Source organism: Perca flavescens, chromosome 1 (genome assembly GCF_004354835.1).
Source record: "Perca flavescens isolate YP-PL-M2 chromosome 1, PFLA_1.0, whole genome shotgun sequence".
Taxonomy (NCBI): domain Eukaryota; kingdom Metazoa; phylum Chordata; class Actinopteri; order Perciformes; family Percidae; genus Perca; species Perca flavescens.
The window spans coordinates 24,983,618-25,004,278 of record NC_041331.1 but is presented as its reverse complement, the minus strand read 5'-3'; the positions used below and the strand labels follow the sequence as shown (position 1 = coordinate 25,004,278).

Genomic DNA, 20,661 nt, shown 5'->3' with positions numbered 1-20,661 from the left:
AGCAGAGATTAGATGTTTGGACTACAGTTTCCTTCTGCATGCTGACTTGTCCAATCAGAAACTGCCTCTCTGAGTGCGTCTGATTGGCTCCATAGAGGCAGACCCTCAGCGGTGTCTGGCATCGATTGAACAGCATACCTCTATTCACATAGTTTATCATTTAAACTTCCATCAGAGGGCACTTCTATTGAGTTCTTTTTTTTTTTTACAAAAAGGCCCTCACCAGTAGAGCTTTTGTTATGCTAGTCACTGTGGATTATAGGATGGTAAATGACCCAAACCCATTTTTGTATTTATGTTATATACAGTGTTTCTTTCAGAATATCTTGCGAGGTCTATAAAATAATCATTGTTTCTGTTCTGCTCAGCTTACTTTGTCTCTAATATCCTAATTAATGGCTATTGTACTGCAGCTCCTTCCTGGAGCTGAACAGCCTCTGTGAGAGCCTCCACTGAGGCAGCGCCAGCATACAATTAGCCATGGAAGGAGAAAGCCAAAGCCAACAGAAAAAAAGAAACAAAATCCAATTAGTTGTAGACTGATGCTAAGTCCAGGATCTTTCTCTACCATGGTGGTATGGATTACTGGGTTAGAGTAGCCTGTTAGTGCATTGTATTTAGGCTGAGACTTAGACTTTCTGTGGAGACTAGGGATGATGACTGATGAAGGTTTTTGGTGAATTTGGGCCAGTGTTTATGCTACATTGCATAAATGTGTGTGTGTGTGTGTGTGTGTGTGTGTGTGTGCGTGCGCAGGTGTGTGCGAGAGAGGGAGTCAGCAAGTACATTTGTGCTTGCAAAATGCGCTTGCAGGACAGGACTGAATACTGGAGTGTAGGGATACATTATAGGACAGAATATCATAATTTTTTTTATTTGTATTTATTATTGTAATGTATATTTCTTCATTCATAGCAAGCCAGAATTGGTGAAATATATTGCAGATTAGTTACATTTTTAACTAATGATGTACTAATTTTATAGCTAATTACCAATTGGTGCAGTTTTACAATTGAGAGGAACTGACATTTTAATATATTATCAAAAGAAATGTATGGTTTCCTATATGACAGTCACTGCAAAAAAAGGTTTCTCTTAAATACAAGGGAAAAGTGACTCATGACTGCTGTGTACATACTTTATTTATGGTCTTAAGCAATTGTGCAATTAATAAACAGCTATTATATGAAGTTAATTGCGTTCTAATTTTGCAATTTGTGTCCTCTTTTGCTGACAGGCTATATCTTTGGTGGAGATTCTGTATACAAGAACATAAATGGCGTCAATAATCTCCTGCCAATAACAATTTTACGCGATGTATTACTTGTTATTGTACAAACTGCATTAAAAGCGTAGCTCTGACTACACATCAGTTAAATTGTGTGTGCAGTTAATTAATTCAGTGGATGATATTTATTGTGTAACTCATTATTCAGTAATCGTCACACAAAAATAAGGACACCCTCCACAGTTTTTAAAAAGCCAGATCTACACAGAGGAGGCTCAACTACTGCACCATCTTGTTTCTGCCACTGGCATCATGAGATCTGAAGTGTGACAGCCAAGGTGACTGACTGGACTGGATATTCCTGAAGAAATGACAAGCAGTTTTTGAGCTGTGGTGTAAACATATTTTTAAGGATTTCGAATATCATATTAAAGTAGTCAAATAGGCAAATGGTCAGAGATGTGATATGTTTAGTTGTGGTCAGCTGTGCTAGCAGGACAAGTTGATTAACCACACAAAAGTGTTTCCTGGTTCCTAAGCTGAAAAGGAAATTATCTGATTGCATGTAATAATGATTGAATTGATGTGTAGGACTTGATCAAGGACCACAGTTCCTCCTTTCATGCTCTGAAGTTTTAATTCCCTTCCAAAACAGCGGTCTCCTTTTAGTGTCTTCTTTCCTTGTCTTCTTCATCTATCACATTGCTTTACCATGTTTCACAGTCACAATGTTTTAATTACTATGCAAATCACCTTAAATAATAAATCTCTCAGTAAATCTTTTCTTTCTACCCCTCTTTAATTCTCTGTCAATCTGTGTCCATCATCCTACTCTCCCATCGTTTAATGACTCTTTTTAAAGAGAAGTTGTTGATTTTTAGGTGGCAGGCAGATGATTAGTTTTGTAGGAGATGAGCAGTTTTGTTTTTGTCATCTTTAAAAGCAGTGACGTGATTTCACGCTCTGCTGAGCAGCCGTCCCATTTTCTGGGTTACTGCACAGCGTGCAGCCCTGTAGTTAATGGAGGAGACTGGACTGGATGAGCACTGTGCTGGGTTGCTGGACAATGATGGCTGGCCTGTGAACAATCATCTCTGAGATGGTGCAGCTACATTTTGTACAAGAAAAATGTGAGACAACGCTGTGTATCTGTACTGACAGCAGCAAGAGTAGACTAAGATTTAAACTATGCTTAAATAAGCACAAAAGCGCACATGTAGAAGCAATCACACACTCCTTGACACTCACACACGTTACAATAGTTTTGCTACTTGTAAAAATATTGTGTGTCTCGCATTGATTCTCTGGGGGATTTCTTTTTTCTAACAAAGTTCAATTCAACAGCACCACAAAAAACGCCTACATTGACCATAAAGTTGAATCAACACCTTGAAAAGGTTTCAGCAAAGACTAAACGTTATAACCTTAATGAAGGTAGGATTTATTGCAGGCTGTTGTATTGGACGGCATTAGTTTTAAATAGGTGTACTTAATAAACCTGCAACTCAGTGTATGTCTACAAATATTTGCTATGGTCTTACTGTAACTGCCTCATATTGAAGTTACTCGATTACTCTCTTGATTCATGACTGGGTTTCCCTGGAAGAAGGGAAAAAAGCCTAATTGAACTGGAAACTAGGGCATTGTCTGTCTGAAGTAATGTTTTGGCAAGGCAGCTGGCTGCTTACATAATCTGAGGCCCATGTAGTTGCTTCCACTGTCCATTGTCCCAGCTCACTTAAGGTAAACACTCTTTAAATAGTGCAGCCTGCTGTTGGATGTATTTGGAGTTAGAGTGTTGATCAAATGCTCTTAGGATTGCAAGGCAGCAAGAAGGAAATTAGTTTTATTATTATTTAACTGTGTTGTTGCACCACTTCTGATAATAGTGTTATTTAAAAAAAATAAAAAATAAATACCAGATGGATTTCATCTTGATTATGATTTTCTTTGCCTGCGCTGGAGCAAAAGGCAGCTCAGTATATATGTTGACAGGGCATTTGGATACAAGTTTCAGGTTTGCTAATGTATGAGCTACTTGTTGTGATATGAAAGATGTGATGCTGACATGCCAAACTAAAAATAGTAGTACTCTCACTAAAAGTTTCCCTTCTTTTGTGTGTGTGTGTGTGTGTGTGTGTGTGTGTGTGTGTGTGTGTGTGTGTGTGTGTGTGTGTGTGTGTGTGTGTGTGCGTGTGCGTGTGCGTGTGCGTGTGCGTGTGCGTGTGCGCGTGCGCGTGCGTGTATAGGTGGTGTCTCAGACAGTCAGCCTGGTGGATCTGTCCTGCTACAGTCTGGAAGCAGTGCCTGAATATCTATTTTACAGTCAGGATGTCACCCACCTCAACCTGAGACACAACTTCATGAGTCTTCAGGGGCCCGGAGGCCTGCTCAACCTCCCCAGGTAATCATACATTCTTAACCTGAAGAATTCTGCACAACATTTGCTAACAGAGAAATGTAGGAGACGGTTCTTTAGTTCTTTACGATCATGGCCTTGCAGCTGAAAGTATCTGCCTCGCTAAAATAGGTCTCTACTGCATTTCTGGGCGCTATTCTGTAATTGACCTTGTGCTCTGGCCACAGTTCATTCACTATGTTTCATAGTTTGATGCACGATTAATACACGCACGTTCTGTGATTTGGGACTCCAGCCGCTTCGTAATTTGGGAAATCAGAAAGTGATGCTGCACCGCTGCACTCCAGACCCCCAGAAAGTGCCAGGCTTTTAAGCATATTGAAACATAGCTGCTTTAAAGAAAAGGGATGTTTAGTTAACCGTTGGAAGTGTAAAGTGGGACACTACATTGTATTAGTATAACCATTACTTGGTTATAACACAAGTAATGTTACATTCAGGTAAATATGCCCATCTGTTCCTTGATGGGCTTGAGTTTGCCATATTATTCTTTCAGCATATTTTTGGAGCATACTGTACCTTTGAGGTTGTTCTGGAGAAAATGTTTTGGATTGTTGCAATAATAATAAACATTTGCATAAAGCAACCATATTTGTCTGCTCCCATGTTGATTAGAACAGATAAAAAAAATTGTGATTCATTTGCGATTCATCGCGAGTTAACTATGGACAATCTTGCGATTAAATATTTGAACTGATTGACAGCCCTGTTTATTTTCTTTGAGCACAGGAGATAATACTTGCGAGAAATGTATGCAGTAATCTAAATCTGGTGAACATGAAGTGCATTAAATTCTCTATGTGCACATTGTGCTGCTGCAGCCTTTTTGTATGTATATTTAGAAAAGAGGATGCATGGATAAAAGGGAAATAGTCCATACTCTGACCAGTGTTGTGACTTGTGGAGAACAAAAAGGAAGGTGGAGTTAATATGGAAGATCTGTTCTGCACCCGCATGGCACCACTTTATCCATCACAGCCCACACATTTTGCTAATGTGTACACAAACACACATCAGACAAGAGGCTTTAGATGTATTTCTATTTGAAACAGCCAGCAGATGCCTTCTTCATCAAATGTAGACATTGTATGACTGGCCAATCTAAATCTGGTAAAATCAGACACTGGTAAAACTAAGGCACCAATTTTTAAAGGTCCCATGACATTTGGATGCTTTTATATAGGCCTTAGTGGTCCCCTAATACTGTATCTGAAGTCTCTTTCCCGAAATTCAGCATTGGTGCAGAATTAAAGCCACTAGAGCCAGTCCCACAATGAGCTTTCCTTAGGATGTGCCATTTCTGTGTCTGTAGCTATTGCTCTTTCTCAACATCACAGTCACCTTCTGTTACCCATATGAAAGCAACAACAAACAAAAACTATGATGTCCCTCTTAGTTTAAACCGCAGGCTTTGATTGCTGATTTGTTGATGAAATGCAAGCACTCTCTTTTTTTTAATGTACATTTTCTCTGGTACTGGAACAGTGCTGCTAGATCATAGTAAAGTGATGTCAGACACTGGGTGGAGACACATCCAGGTACACCCCAGTATGTTGGTGTTCACTCACTGCTACAACACATCTGTTATCTCATGATATTTGTGCGAATTATCTGGGCAAATGTATACGGTAAGCAAGGTCCTCCATGCTGTTCTGTTCTTTCTTTAGGTTTTCTCAGCTGAAGAGCCTGAACCTGTCTCACAACCGTCTGGGTGTGTTCCCTGAATGTATGTGTGAGATCCTCACCCTGACTGAACTCAACCTCTCCTGTAATAATCTCCACACCGTCCCTGTGCAGATAGGCAACCTTCAAAGGTGTGAAACAGTAACACGCATGTACATGCACTACATACATACAGTAGATTACACACAGTCCATGAATACAATAGTTAGGATATGCATCAACAAACGGTACACACAAAATTCTATTTGAACTGCATGAGGTAATTTCAGCAGCACATTAAAAAGCACACCAATTAATTCTATAAGAAGTAAATCCCAAACACAACCACATAGTGAAATCATGCACTAATTGCAATTTAGGTCAGCTTTAAAGGAGACAACAATTCCTGTGTATATCAGAAAAATCAGAAAGCAAAAACACCAAGATATTTTAAGGTTTATTTTTTATATATGTTATTTCCACATACAAAGTATTTGGAAACAAGATGTAATTTCCAAAATCCCAAGATGCTAACACAAAAATACACAAAAATGCAACATAAACACAAAAATACGAAAGAGTAAAACAGTGGCATTATGTTCCAATGAAGGGGGTTTTAACTGAACAACAATATCAATATAAATATAAATAATGCTGTACAACTGAATTATAAAACTATAGTATACTAGTATCCACTAGTATAAATAATGCTTAACCATTTAGTGTAGCAGGATACATATAAATAAATAAATAAATAAATAAATAAATTAGGGCCGAGACTCGATTAAAAAAAATTAATCTAATTAATTACAGGCTTTGTAATTAATTAATCGAAATTAATCGCATTTTAATTCCATAAATATTTGACCTGAGAACAGTGAGAAGTAATTTTTTTCACATTTTTTAGTATACCATTGAATAATGACTGAATACATAAGCTTAAGCAACACAATATTGTTTATTTTTGTTCAACCAAGTCCAGCAGACCAGTGCGATTTTTGCCATTAAGTGTAGCAATACCATATTTAGAAATATAGTACATTTCAGAAATTCAGGTAGCCTATAGGTAGGTAGACCTTCTGTAAACTATGTTTTTTTAAGTAAAACACAATACTTTCAAGTACATTCAGACTTAGTTACCCTGGTCCTTAAACCAGTCATCTGGTGGAGTGTAGGTTGGGTGTGGGTCCTTGTACTCGGAGTCGGGCTAACGTCCACGCTAGCTGCTAAATGTTTTGCGTCGAGGTGATACTTGAGGCTCGATGTGCTGCGGTGATATGCGAATTCCTTGTTGCATAGCTTGCACACAACCATGCTCTAATCGACGCTTCCATCCGTTCGTTTTTTATAACAAAATTTCCCATCCACGGGTCCAACCAAAGCGGTCTCGTCAGCTTCTTCGTTCATGCGGTGCAAAAATAAGTGTGATTAAAATGCGTAAAAAATGTTTAACGTGTTATTTTTTGTGTAATTAATTAACGCATTAAAGTCTGTAATTAATTAATCGTAATTAACGCGTTAAAGTCCCGGCTCTAAAATAAATAAATAAATACATTCTCTGTAATATGCTTTCTGTCGTGTGGTGTATATTGTCATTCAATTTTTGCTTTTGTTTTTACCAACGTTGTTGGGGTTTGCACCTTTTAGTGCACATAATAATGTTTCTCTCATTGGATTGAGGTTTAAATAGATTCAGTGAAATGCATTAAATTAAAATATTTTGTTATGCAATCAAATTAAGTCAGGAAGCTGAGGCACTTTTCATCCTGTGGACCTGCTCACTTTAATGTAGGATGCTGCTCAGTAAACAATGGCAATGTAAATACAATGGACACAAGCAGATCTTCTTTTGACCACTCTTTGAAGTAAACATGACTTTTCTCCTTTCCATCTTGTAGCCTGCAGACACTGTTTTTGGATGGGAACCATCTCAGCTCCCTGCCTGAAGAGCTGGGTGGCCTTTCCCAGCTCAACAGCCTGGGGCTCTCCTTCAACAACTTCTCTCACATCCCTGCTGTGCTGGAGAGGTTGAGTGCAGTGGACAAGCTGGCCATGGCTGGGAACAGAGTGGAGAGTCTGGAGTTGTGTACTTTGGCCAGAATGAGCCACCTTAAAAACATCGACCTCCGGTAAGAGGAATAAACAGCGCTCAGCCTCTGCATTTCCTCTCTTCGTCTCTTCCCTCTCTTCTTTCTCTGTTGGATCAATATGGAAAATGTAATATGCAATGTGAAGGGGACTCCCCCCAAACACTGTCAATCATTCAGTAGGCATGAGTCATTTTTTTTTTTATTTCACCATTTTTATAATGTTTTTGGGTTGGCCGTTCCCATTCTTGTGAACGTGATATCTCAGAACCCCCTGGAGGGAATACCTTCAAATTTAGCACAAACGTCCACTTGGACTCATGGATGAACTGATTAGATTTCGGTGGTCAAAGGTCAAGGTCACTGTAACCTTACAAAACACATTTTTGGCCATAACTCAAGAATTCCTACGCTAATTATGATGTGTCACACAAATATGATAGGATATGATAAAATGATGAAGTGATGACATTTTACATCCCAAAGGTCAACTTTACTGTGACATCATATTGTTCTGCAAAAACACTTTCTGGCCATTATAGAACACCATAACTCAGGAAGAGAAGAGGAGACATTTGGTCAGATACTGAGTTGGTGACACTAATTTTAAGTGCCCACCGTGAAACTGTGGTGATTGTTTAGATCGTCTGTGCAGCCGGGTTGAAAATGTATGTGAAATATCCATGTTTTGCCATTAAACAAATATACTTAATAGCTTTTTATTAAATTGCTTTAAAGTCTTCACTACATATATATATATATATATATATATATATATATATATATATATATATATATATATATATATATATATATATATATATATATATAGTCTGGACAGACACAGATGTAAATGGCAACTTGACTGGTATGCAGAAGCATACACCTGCAAGGCGGTAATTGTAGTAAAACATTTATTTATAGATGCCATGTTTGCTAAGCACAAATGCCGTTTTTTTCTGCATTGCCTCGCTTCACACCTGGAATCTGCCTAGAACTACAGTCATACGTATTTGTTTGCCTCTTAGCAGCTCCACAAGGAACAGTGGGGGGGTTAAGTGTCTTTCGCATTGGGGACCTCTGTGGTGGTTAATGAGGGATAGGAAAGCTACTTATTGATTTTCCTACCAGTATGAGGATCAAACCAGCAACCACTGCTCCACCCACAGCCAGCTAATAATTCAACCTTGGGAGTGAAGTTGCAGCTTGGCAATGGCAGACAATATTTAAAAGTGCAAGGTGCACCTGTGGTGGATCAGCGGGCTGGCAGCTCTCATAAAAGAGGAATTGTTGTTTATTAACAGGATGGATGGGGTAAAGGAGAGCCTGGATCTCAGCACAGTGCCTTACCTGACAGCCATGATCTCAACATTTTTTTATTGTTTTGTTGTCCACCTTGTCATAAAAGTTAGGATACTAAATATGGGTAGACAATTCTGACAAAAATGTTTTATAGAAGTTGTCCCCTAGTGAAACAAAGGGAGAGTCAGTGGAGTGGTTCCAGTGTGTCTTCCAACAAAGACAATATCTTGGATGCCAATGTTAGATTTTTAATAAAACCTGAGGTGTGTTTCATTTATCACTTTCAAATTCACATTGATTGACCTTAACAATTGCTACAATATTTATTTTGTATTACTCCTCTTTTCTTTCCAAAGGTGAAACTGCTGTGACATATTACAGTGTGAAAAATGTTGAGGACACATGGTTACTGCTATTATTCATTTCTATATGCCACAATACTTGTGACATTCTCCAAGTAACCTATGCTAAGCATCTGTCACTGTAAAATAAAATAGCCACTGCTGGAATATTTTTTTTTTTATTAGTGAGCTAATTTTTCAACAACCCTAAATACCATACTACTACTACTATCTTAATTTTAGCAAGTATGAAATTTAATTTTATTCTCTGTATCAAGCATTTTATTTGATGACTGATGACTCACCTTAATGTTTTTGCTCCTGTAGGAATAACCTGTGATATTTCATCTCTTGTGATCTGTAATGCAGATTAAATGGGCTGCACTGGTTGAAAAGTGTTAGTCTAGAGGCAGTGAGCCAGGTGACCCAGCTGGATTTACGGGACAATTACTTGGACTCACTAGACCTGAGCTCTGTGTGCAACCTGGAGACTCTGCATTGCCAGCGCAACCAGCTGGGGACACTCACACTCAGCGGTTTCACACTGCGCATGCTTCATGCCAGCAGCAACCGTGAGTCAAACAGAGCGTCAACTAGCTGCTATTATTGCCTCGCTGGCTGCTGTTGTCTGTATGTTCAGGCCCTTGTCCCAAGTGATACATTCATCTTATAAGCACACGTATGAACGGGCCAAATGTTTAGCTGCTGATTACTGCTTTTATCTGCCCACAGGCCTTACAACAGTCAACATCTATCCAGTCCCTAACCAGCTGACACACATGGACCTATCACAGTGAGTTCTGGCTGGGAAAAAGAAATGGCTGTGGTCTCTGTGTTCACATATTTTTAAACAGAGGCTCTGGTGTCTAAAAATAGTATCTTTATCTTAAGGTGTAAATTAATTTGAATACTGAAATGGATAATCAATACCCAACAAAAGCAAATATTCTGTGGAATCTACCATGTGAAGCTTGTATGTGTGTATAAGGCAAAGACGCTAAACAAATGCAAAGAGCCCCTAACACAATATTCTTAATGCTGCATCAGTAAAAGATTTGACAATTAAAAAAAAAAAACATTTTAAAGGGATAGTTAAGATTTTTTGAAGTGGTGTTGTATGTGGCACTTATTCATAGTCCGTGTATTACCTACAGTAGATGGAAATTGGCATGCCCCGAGTTTGAAAGAGCAGGCAGGAGGATAGGCATGGAAGCTAAGCAATGTACTGCTGTGGATGGGGGCAGCAGCTAAACATATTTTAGCCATCTAAAAAAAAAGGCCCACCTAAAGAAAAATCAATCCTAGTTTAAGTGTACGCTATATTTAGAATATTTTCACAGCTTTACCTTGCCATCAAACAGTCCTGTTTAAGTTGAACTGAAGCTGTTCTTTTTTTAGGTGGCTAAAACACATTTTCCTGCTGCCCCCATCCACAGCAGCACATTGCTTAGCTTCCTTGCCGATACTCCTGCCTGCTTATCCAAACTGGGTGCTGACCGCCATTTACTGTAGGTGATAAAACTATACACAACTATGGATAAGTACCCTGTATAACCCCACTAAAAAAAAAAAAAACTATCCCATTAAGCTATTGAACCTCTTACACATTTGGCCTATACATCACATATATAATATAACAAATCACATATTTTACTCTACTTAATTTTTGTGATGCATGTTCATAATCAGCTTGCTGTAGGCCTGATTATGCACAGTAAACATCACTGTATGTCAGGGGTCAAATAAGTTATCTTGTGTTTCTGAACCACCTGCCAGTGGACACATCTGCACCAATTATTTTTTCTAGTTGACCTCCAGTACTGACTGCGGACACTAACTGTTTTTATTAAAATGCCCATCGAGATCATTTGCATGCTTAAATAACCCTCAAGGATATTGTTTTGGCTATTATTATGGCCTCCTGTTTACCACTGTTTACTCATCTGTACTACTAAAAGCCAAATGCCAACTCCGCTCAGTTTGAGTGTTTGTGTGTGTGTCTTTCTATGTGTATGACTGTGTGTGTGTTGAGACAGGAACCTTTTGGAGTACCTTCCGGACTGGGTGTGTGACTGCAGAAAAATTGAGATGCTGGACGTCACGCACAACCTCCTGTCTGAGCTTCCTTCCAGGTTACTGACCTTATTCTGTCACTAATCCCGAACCATATCTGCTTAAACTTGATCTTTTATGTTGCATAATTGCATAATTGAAATGGATTCAGCTCATATAATAAACAGATATCTATCGTGTCCAGAAATAGGAGATCAGGTGTCACATTACACATGGTCATGCTTTTTAACTGCTCACTCTATTGACAAACTGCTTTTCATATTGTCCATCTTAAACATTTATTATAGTAGTGAAACAATGGAAATAACAAGGCACAAATAACATCTGGTATCAGTCTCTCTGTGTAAAACTGTAAAATATGGCCTTTGTATAAAGTGCTTGGCTCAGAGTTACCATCATTTACAGCCAGCTTTCAGCACAGGCATTTGCATTTGAATGAGAAATCAGAAAAGCTTTTTCAAATGAGATAATCCTCTATCCACGGTACCCACTCATAATGTGATGTTTCAGGAGAGCACAAAAAGTCAGTTTAGGCAGCCAAGCTAAAAGGTCATCCAGTAGTCAAGTCTGCACAGGGAGACAATGTTCTTTAATTTGTTTCCTTTTTTGTTGGTCTGTTCTTTTTTCTTGTCCTAATCTGGCTCTCTAATGTCTCTTCTGGCCTCCGACAGACTGCTCAACAGCTTGAGTTTAAGAAAGCTCCTGGCGGGGAACAATCGTTTGCAGAGAGTGTCTGACCTACTTGACCACATCCCTCTGGAAGCCCTAGACCTCCAGCACAACAAACTAGCTGAGCTCCCTGAGAGTCTGTTTTACAAGGCCTTAAAGTGAGTATCTCAACCCTCTTCTCTCTACAGATCTTTCTGGTTCCTTCTTCATCCTTTCCTTAAAACTATGTATGATATTACTTGAGTCCTTTAGCAGCTCTGCTTTGAAACATTTACCTGGAGTGTGTTCCCTGTTAGGTTGCAGTTGACAGTTATTGTATCACATCTAATTGTTTTGGAGATGAAGTTTATATTGTTTAGGGATTGTGGTCAAGATCAATGGCGCATTCTAAATCCTAGCTGGAGTTTAATTTGCCGTCCTATTTCCTGTGTGGTAAATCACTTAACACCCATTAGCAATTCAAATGCCTTAATGTACTTTACTGTCTCTAATCCTGAGGCGTAATGGCAGAGACTGCTTTGTGCATGATGGGTTTCCTGATATGTTGTCTAAAGAGCTGCACAGTTTACAAGAGAAAGCAGTTACACTCTGATGGAAATTATATATGGCTATAGAAACAAGGTTGATAAGGACACTTTTCACATATTCAGATTTGTGTAGACACTGAATTCCAAAAGGCCACAAGGCCAGTAAGACTGGCTTGTCATGCTGTTGTTTTAAAACAACAGCATGACAAGGTTCACTTCTTCACGTGTCAGGAGTACAGGGTTTATTACTGTTCACTATGTTATACGCACAGGCAATGACTTAACAACATCAATTACACAGGACCAGTGGAGCTCAAATTACTGTCCCTCCTCTCAGCGCAGGTTCAGGTAAATCAATGCTCCACTTGAAGGCATAAATTAACATTCTGTGTTTAGCAGTATCTTCTTTAGTACAATGAGAATGAAAAAAAATCAACCTTAAAGCCACACCTTAACAATCTACATATCCCTGTACTTAAATTACGGTATGGCCTATATTCTGCACATAATAGGTGGCTTGCACTTACATACTTGCACATTAAATTGTTATAATACTACCAATACTGTAGCTGCAACTATTGTTAGAATAATAATGATTTATAATAATATAAATCATGCTGCTACATACTACTTTACCGAATATCATCTTAATTGGAAATATGTTTTGCTTACTGATATGTATATAGCAAGTTGTAGTTTTTAACCCCCTATACCTGCTCTTAGTCATAGTCCTGAAGTACTTCAAACTAAATTAAAGCACAAAGGCAAAATACTCAAATAGTTGTTTTATGATTCACTTGGTTACAGTAAAGTATACGTGATATTTTAGTAAAATGTAATTGTCCCCAGTATATATAAAAGAAAAAACTACATAGACCAAAACAAACTGTTGGATTGATCTGGACGTTCCATTTTCTCACAATTCATTTCTGACCCCAAATGTTAGCTGTTTGTATATATTTTGCATTGGGGGAGATCATGGGGAGGGGAAGGGCCTCCTTGCTTGTACAGACAGGGTTAAATCAGAAAGTTACATCTGATGATGTTTGTATGTATTATTTTGTACAAAATTATTTTGTACAAAATATGTATTTCCCTGAACCCAGGACATAAATATAACCAATTACAATGATGCCTCGGTCAGGGAACTCAAACGTTTAGCCTGAGCTTCTCCAAATCCACTGTAAATGAGACAGGATTGGGTGTAAAAAGGTCGTTGGATGCAATCCTGGCTGTAAAATAATGGGCAGGGTGGATATTCACATACACTTTTTTAAACTCATGTATCTGTTGTTTTTATTTGTCTTTGCTCACAGCCTAAAATACTTAAATGTGTCAGCCAATGCTCTGGAAAGTATTCCTCCCAGCAGCCCATCAGAGGAAAGCCTCAGCACACTCCAGGAGCTCTACCTGACGGGGAACAACCTGAATGAAAACTGTGGTGCATTATTAGTTGGACACCAGAACCTGCGGGTCCTTCACATCGCCTACAACCAGTTGCTCTCCTTCCCTGCCAGGTGTGTTATCTTGGCTTACTGTTGATCAGTGTTAATAATATTTTGTATTCTACTTATTAAAGCTATAGTGCTCCTCCACGCAGTTGCTACTAGCCAAGGAGGATACGGAGGATTAAAAAAAAACATGAAATTATCTCCACTCAAGTTTCTTCACGGGAAAGTCACCGGACGCCACAATCTTCTGAACATAGCCATACTGAGAAATACAGAGAGAGTTGTGTGGAGCTGATAGTCTTAATTAGCTTTGTAGCAACTCATTTGGCGATGGCTTGAATGTAACAGACGTTCATTAATATCAAAAAAGTTACGCACTAAAGCTTTAAGCTCACAGGATTGTTCCACTGTCATGTTTGTGTGTCTTTAGTAAGCTGAGTAAGCTGGAACTGCTGGAGGAGCTAAATCTAAGTGGCAACAAGCTAAAGACCATCCCCTCCACTGTGTCCAGCTGTAAGAGACTGCACACCCTCATAGCACACTCCAACCACATCACTGTCTTCCCAGAGATCCTCAACCTGCCTGAGATCAAGGTCAGACTGGTTTTGGTTTTATTTGCCTAACCAGTGTATGATTATGTTCAGCCTGTCAGCTCATGTGTGTTTTGTTACGTTTGTAGCTTGTAGATCTAAGCTGTAATGAGCTGACTGAGATCCAGCTGCCTGACTCGCTGCCTGCCACTCTGCAAGAGCTGGACCTGACAGGCAACAGCAGCCTGATGTTGGAACACAAAACCCTCAACCTCTTCAGGTGAGTCATAAAACCCAGACCAGTTTAGAAATAGTTACAGGTATCTCACTGAAATTTGTCAAGCATGAAATATAAACTCTTTAGATTGTGTAGTTGTCTGGACACATACTGGAGGGTTATGGCATCACTATTTTATGTAAAACATAAGCAATGAAAAGATAATAATATAGCTGTGAAAAAGATCATCACTTTGAGTGTATTGAACTGGCTGTAGTTATATCGCCTCTCTCTTCCTGTCAGCATTAGCTCACTCTACCTGGACTAATAACTTATCAGAATGCGGTCAGGTTATGCTCTGTCCTTCTTGGCATAGATCACAGCGGCCTTCGAGAGAGAAAGACCTTAACCTTGAACGGTGACACTCTCCTAACAGTGTTTTTTCCGGATGAAGTTTGTGGCTGTTTAAGGAAATAATGCACGTACATATGTATACCTTCTTCTACAATTCATTCTACTATATTTCTTCTCCTTTTTTAGTCACATCACCACCCTAAAGTTGGACCAGAAATCTACCACGACAGCAGGAGACTCTCAGAGTGCCTCCCCTCCATGGAACCACGGTTACTCTGAAATGAGCGGCCAAAGAAACAAGTCAGTACTGCTTTGTGTTTCGTTTGTAAAAAAAAATAAGGCGCTTCATTTTCCCCCCTGTAGGAGGACTTCTTTGCCAAGAGAACGGATGAAAGCCTGGGAGAGGCACAGTCTGGTTAGCCATCTCCCGGTGTCTGCTGTCTTTAGGCTCTGTTTGGTTCTGCCGCTGATCGAGCAAGCGCTGTTTGTTGTGGGTATCATAGCAACGTTATCCGGTTTCTCTTGATGAATGACAATGGATTACCGCCGTCTGCTGGTATGGAGAGTTATTTCCTCTCACGCAGGCGCAGAACGTATGTGGTTCTTGGCCGTCGGCTGTAGTCTCTGCGGTGTGTTCCAGTGCTAATACATTTTAGACAAAGGCGACGACGGCCGACGCGAGGCGACGCCACAATCGGCCTTTGTCACCACTAGTCCCTGGCCGTCGGCTTGGTGTGTCAGGGCCTGTATGTCAACTGTTTGTTAATGTGGATCTATTGTTTGGGACAGGTTGTGTGTGTCTGTGCTGGCTGTAGACCGGTTTGGAGACGGTGTGGAAGCATGTTATGGCATCTTTGACGGCGACCGCAATGAGGAAGTGCCTCGGCTGCTGCAGTGCACCATGGGAGATGTGCTGTGCGAAGAACTGCAGCACTCCAGTATTGACAATGTGTATATGTGCAACACCTTCCTCACCTCACACAGGTAAGACTGTAAATGTTGTAAACTTTAAATGTTAGTCTTTGTTAATACCTCTTTTGGTACTTGAAAATAAATAAATAATTGCACTCTTACTGCAGTTTTGTAGGCTAAAACCAGTGACTTCAAGAGTTTGTCAGCAGTTTTGCTTGTTTTTGTATTGGACAGGAAACTAGGAATGGCTGGCCAGAAACTGGGTGCTTCTGCCTTGCTGTGTTATATTCACCATGAGCCTTCAGATCCAGGAGGCTACTTCAGCCTCACTGTGGCCAATGTGGGCACCTGCCAGGCAGTGTTGTGCCGGGATGGCCGACCGATACCTCTCTCTAAGGTTTACAGCTTGGAGAGCTGCACTGAGGAGATGGAGAGAGTTAAACTCAGTAAAGCCATTATCACAGAGGTAACGCACATTCTAAGTATGTTAGGTTCTTGTTTTTACACTCAAGCCATTACAGTATGTAGAACTTTTGATCTAGTGTTAATGTGCAGCTTCATATTCAGTGGTGTATATTTTATTTCCATCTACAATTCTAATGGCTTCTGTTTTGTAGGATAACAAAGTGAGTGGAGTGACATGCTGCTCTCGCCTGCTGGGCTGCTCTTATCTGTCTCCCTGGGTGCTTCCAAAGCCCTGGGTGCACACTAAGCCTCTCTGTTCCCAGGATGAGTTCTTGATCCTGGGGAATCGAGCGCTGTTTGAACGAGTCTCCTACCAGGAGGCCGTATGCACTGTACAGGCTGTGCGAAATCCTCGCGCTGCTGCCAAGAAGCTATGTTCACTTGCTCAGAGTTATGGTTGCAAAGACAACATTGAGGCTGCAGTGATATCCCTGCATATTGCTGAAGACAGCTGTACCTGTGAGCCACCTGTCTCCACCACTGAACCACGGGGTCCCCCTCCCGCCCCTGTGCCTGTGACCGTGACCCCAGGCCCCAGTGACCCAGCCACCCTTTCATCCAGCAGTGGTATTGTCTCTGAGTTTAACAGTGAGACATCAGCCTCAGAGGTGGGCAGTGAGGCGGGGTCCACCGCTTCAGACGAGCACCCATCCTCTGTCCCTGCATCCCGCCCAGAGAGACGCTGTAGCCTACACCCTGCTACTACACTGTGTGGGATTATGGTGCCAGGCTCAGTTGGGGCAGGAACCCACCCAGGCCTATTCCAGCGACAGCCCTCCTGTGCTACGTTCTCGAGTAACCACTCTGACAACGGCTTGGACAGTGATGATGAAGCTCCGCTTGAGGGAGTAATCTCCAATGGCAGCAAGCTAGAAGTGGAGGTAGACATTCACTGCTGTGCTTTCCAACTACGGTCAGGGGCCCCTGAGAGCCCCAAAGAGTTGGACCTTGAAAAGCGAGGCTCTGACTATCCCAATGGCAAAATGCGCAGACAGAACAGTGTGGTGGTTTCTGCTACAAATGGCTGCCTGCTGGCTGTATGTGGGAGAGAGATTGCAGACCTCAAAAAGTCTCCTTCCACATGCAGCCTGTTTGGGAAGAAGCTGTCCAATGGCTCTGTGGTAGCCCCAGAGGACAGTCATAATCTCATTGAGGTGGCCCTGGAGGCTCCTAAGAAGAAATCTGGATACTTCACTGCCCCAGCACAGCAGGACCCCGAGGACCAGCTCATTGTGCCTCCGAGTCTGGAGCAGGAAGTCAGGGAGCAGCTAAGAGGCCAGAGCCTTCTAGTCTCAGCACCCCCCTTACCATCCATACCCCCTTCCTTAAAAGACCCAGTGTGGGATCATCCCCACCCCCCTGCATTTGCCTCCAACCTGGTCCCAGGTCCAGGACCGGCCCCCATCCTACAGCAGGAAGTCTACGATACGGCCCTCTAGAAGGGGGACACAGGACAGCGCCATGCGGCTGGAATTCTGTGATTGTGCCATTCCAGGAAAGAAGAGAAGATTTTTCTCATGCATGGAAGAAATTCCAATTCAAGTTGACATTCAGATCTTTTTGCAAGACAAACCTGTGGGACCTCGATAGTCACTAAGTGATGCTGCGCCATTAAAGTGAGGTTGAAAAAAAAAGGGTTTCTGTGCACGTTCTGAGTATCCAAGAAGATTGCGGCGACCAAAATCCCAGTTCATAACATGACGTTGTGAAAAGGCTATCATAGACCAAAACAAGCCTGACTTAAAATGGGATACCTCATGTGTTAAAACATGTCAGCAACATTTCCCTTTACTTGGAAAGCAAGCAATCTATAGGGTTTGTACGGGAGATTATGTTTAGTGCGGTCAAATCTCCTCTCCAGGGTCTCTGTGGTCTCTCAGGTCCTGGAGAGAAGCCCTGTGACTGAAACTTGAAAAGTGCCTACTGCAGACAACTCAGCCTAGAGCTCCTCCCTTATCCAGGCTGTGTTTGGGAATGTGAGCTTGTTAGTTAAATTTGGAGGAGTGACAGGTTCTCCAAGAGACCAGCACTGGCACAGCTTCTGCTCTCCTCCTCGTCCTTTGGCTTACAAAGGATATCAGATATCAGAGTATAAATGCTTGTAAGGCCCATAGGACTAGAAGATGTGAAGACAAAATAACTGCATTTACAACGCCAGAAACGTAATGCTTGGGTTTTATTTTTAACATTCCCACACAATATGTATGGAATCTTCTATATAGGATAAATGAATTCTATACAGTATAGTACACACTCACAACTAGCAGCCAACTGACGTGGTGTGCTTGAGCTGCTGACACACCTAGATTAAAAAGTATTGCTATTTAGAGTAATTCATTTTGAATAGCTGTAAAATGAAATAATTTTAAAGTCATTCAACTGTACAGAGTGGACGTGTTGTAGAGTTCAAAAATCCTTATAAAAGTATAATCTGTGACAGTGCATGAGCAAATAGTCTCCTTAAAATCTAAATAGGAAAATAAAAAAGGAAAATTTACTTAATTTAGGATAGTGGACTCCAGGATGTTTGGATATAATTTTTTCATTTGAACAAACCAGTCAAGGCAATTAACCAGTGTACAAGAGATGAAGGATGGAAGCAGTATTTTTATGTACTGTATGATATGTCCACTGGTACTAAGATTGTACATGTATCCAAATGTTGGAGGCTGCTACTCTTTTAAATGTGTAAACATTAATTCATCTCCTTGCAGGAAGATTCAGTTATTGACATTTGTACATCTTAGCAAACTCAACTTTGCTCGTGAATGCACTGCCCACACATCCAGATGACTTCCAGGATGTGTTATTTTGGTCCATTACAAACAGAACCGAAACCCTATATTTTTGTATTTTGTGCGATCTGGTCTGTATACACAAGATGTCACGTAGTTTGACCCACAGTTCTACAAGTGCGTGCAGAAATTTGGGACATAGGAACAAATAATGTTGTGCTATAATTTAATATAGTTCTCTTTTTCACTCCTACATATTGCATATATGCCATTACCTGATCAGGGGGCAATGCTTTTGTAGAGTTCAGATCACACAGTTGATATAATAAAGGATTATCAGTGCAGCAGCAGCAGCAGTATACTGCAAGGTACTGCAATAAGAACGCACTGGTTCAGTCCCTTATTATAAGCAAGTAATGCGATTTTCCCATTAGGTTACATACAGTGTTTCAGCAGTTGGTATCATCAGTTCACAATCAGTTTTTTTTCTAATATGTGTAGGACCAATCATATTTACCTAAAGTAAGTTGCCCTGGAAACCTCAGTTTGACGATTCCAAACCCTTCCCACCTTGTGCCAAAAGAGAAAGTAGCTCTGCCCAGGCTGCTGTGGTTATAAGAAGGCCAAAGTTGGGTAATTGCCTATGTCAGTGATTACTACATTAGGTGTATATTTTTAGTTGCCACTCCAAGTCCGTAGTGGTGCACTTCTGGCATTCTACAGCTGTTGCATAACTGGACCTTTCAGTGTTCCCTTTTAGCCTTAAAGTAAACACTACTCAGTATTTCTTTAAGGGGAGAAGCCCTTTGTTTCATCCCACTCATGTTCTGTTTGGGACTGAGGCTCTGGGGGTGTTGTTTGTTAAAGCAGCTCCTCTATCCTTACTTTGCTCCACAGGAATGAGTGATAAGTCAGTGATAAAGCCTTAATTGATGTGTGAGTCTGAATCTTTTCATGTTTTTTGCAAGTTTTTGTCTCACACAGTTAAAAGCACTTTGTACATAGAAAATAGTGATATAAGAGTTGTATATATTTGAGTTTAATATATGAGATATTGTTCAACACAGTGTACTGGGGTTATTGTGGCTTCCCTCAGTCCAACATATCACCTCTTGTCTAAGAATACATAGCCAACAGAAATTACATAATGACGGTTCATTTACAACATTCCCTTTTTGGTGTGTTTTTAATATGACCTATGACTTGACATGATTTATTTTATGAAAGGTTATTTTTGTTTGTTTTCAATTACATCTGAATTTTACAGAACAATATTTAAAGTTTTAACATTTGCAACACAAACAGCATCATATATGTTCTTAAGTACTCTAACACTATCTGCCAACATTTCTCTTCTTCTATATTAATACAAATGAATGGGCCCCCTCCTGGCTGATACTGGGTATAAATAATATACCCAGTATCATTATTTGGTTGAAACATTGTGATAATTGATTCCTAAACATCTGGCATACCTAAAAATGTTGTTTTTTTTAAATAATTCATTGATTACATGTAATGAAAACATTAGTCTAAGATTATAATTACTATAATCCACATCAAAGAGCCGGTATTGTCCTTACTACCCTTATTTGGAATTTAATGATTTCCACGTTTATTAAAATTAAGAATGGGAAACTATATTTTATGATGACGATGTGGCTAATTATTTGTTTCCAGTCACTTTAT

General features: G+C 40.3%; 1 protein-coding gene across 1 annotated transcript in view; it reads left to right on the top strand.

Annotated features, from left to right (window-relative positions):
* Positions 1 to 17,676, top strand: part of phlpp2 (PH domain and leucine rich repeat protein phosphatase 2) — a 46,487-nt gene extending 28,811 nt beyond the window's left edge. The window contains exons 7-20 of the mRNA XM_028573169.1: positions 3,478 to 3,632; positions 5,315 to 5,461; positions 7,208 to 7,438; positions 9,409 to 9,611; positions 9,772 to 9,832; positions 11,076 to 11,171; positions 11,784 to 11,939; positions 13,625 to 13,825; positions 14,190 to 14,352; positions 14,439 to 14,569; positions 15,047 to 15,160; positions 15,650 to 15,844; positions 16,007 to 16,238; positions 16,390 to 17,676. Of these exons, the coding sequence (XP_028428970.1) occupies positions 3,478 to 3,632; positions 5,315 to 5,461; positions 7,208 to 7,438; positions 9,409 to 9,611; positions 9,772 to 9,832; positions 11,076 to 11,171; positions 11,784 to 11,939; positions 13,625 to 13,825; positions 14,190 to 14,352; positions 14,439 to 14,569; positions 15,047 to 15,160; positions 15,650 to 15,844; positions 16,007 to 16,238; positions 16,390 to 17,676 (3,372 nt within the window). The remainder of the gene's footprint in view (positions 1 to 3,477; positions 3,633 to 5,314; positions 5,462 to 7,207; positions 7,439 to 9,408; positions 9,612 to 9,771; positions 9,833 to 11,075; positions 11,172 to 11,783; positions 11,940 to 13,624; positions 13,826 to 14,189; positions 14,353 to 14,438; positions 14,570 to 15,046; positions 15,161 to 15,649; positions 15,845 to 16,006; positions 16,239 to 16,389) is intronic.
* The last annotated feature ends 2,985 nt before the right edge of the window (positions 17,677 to 20,661 follow it).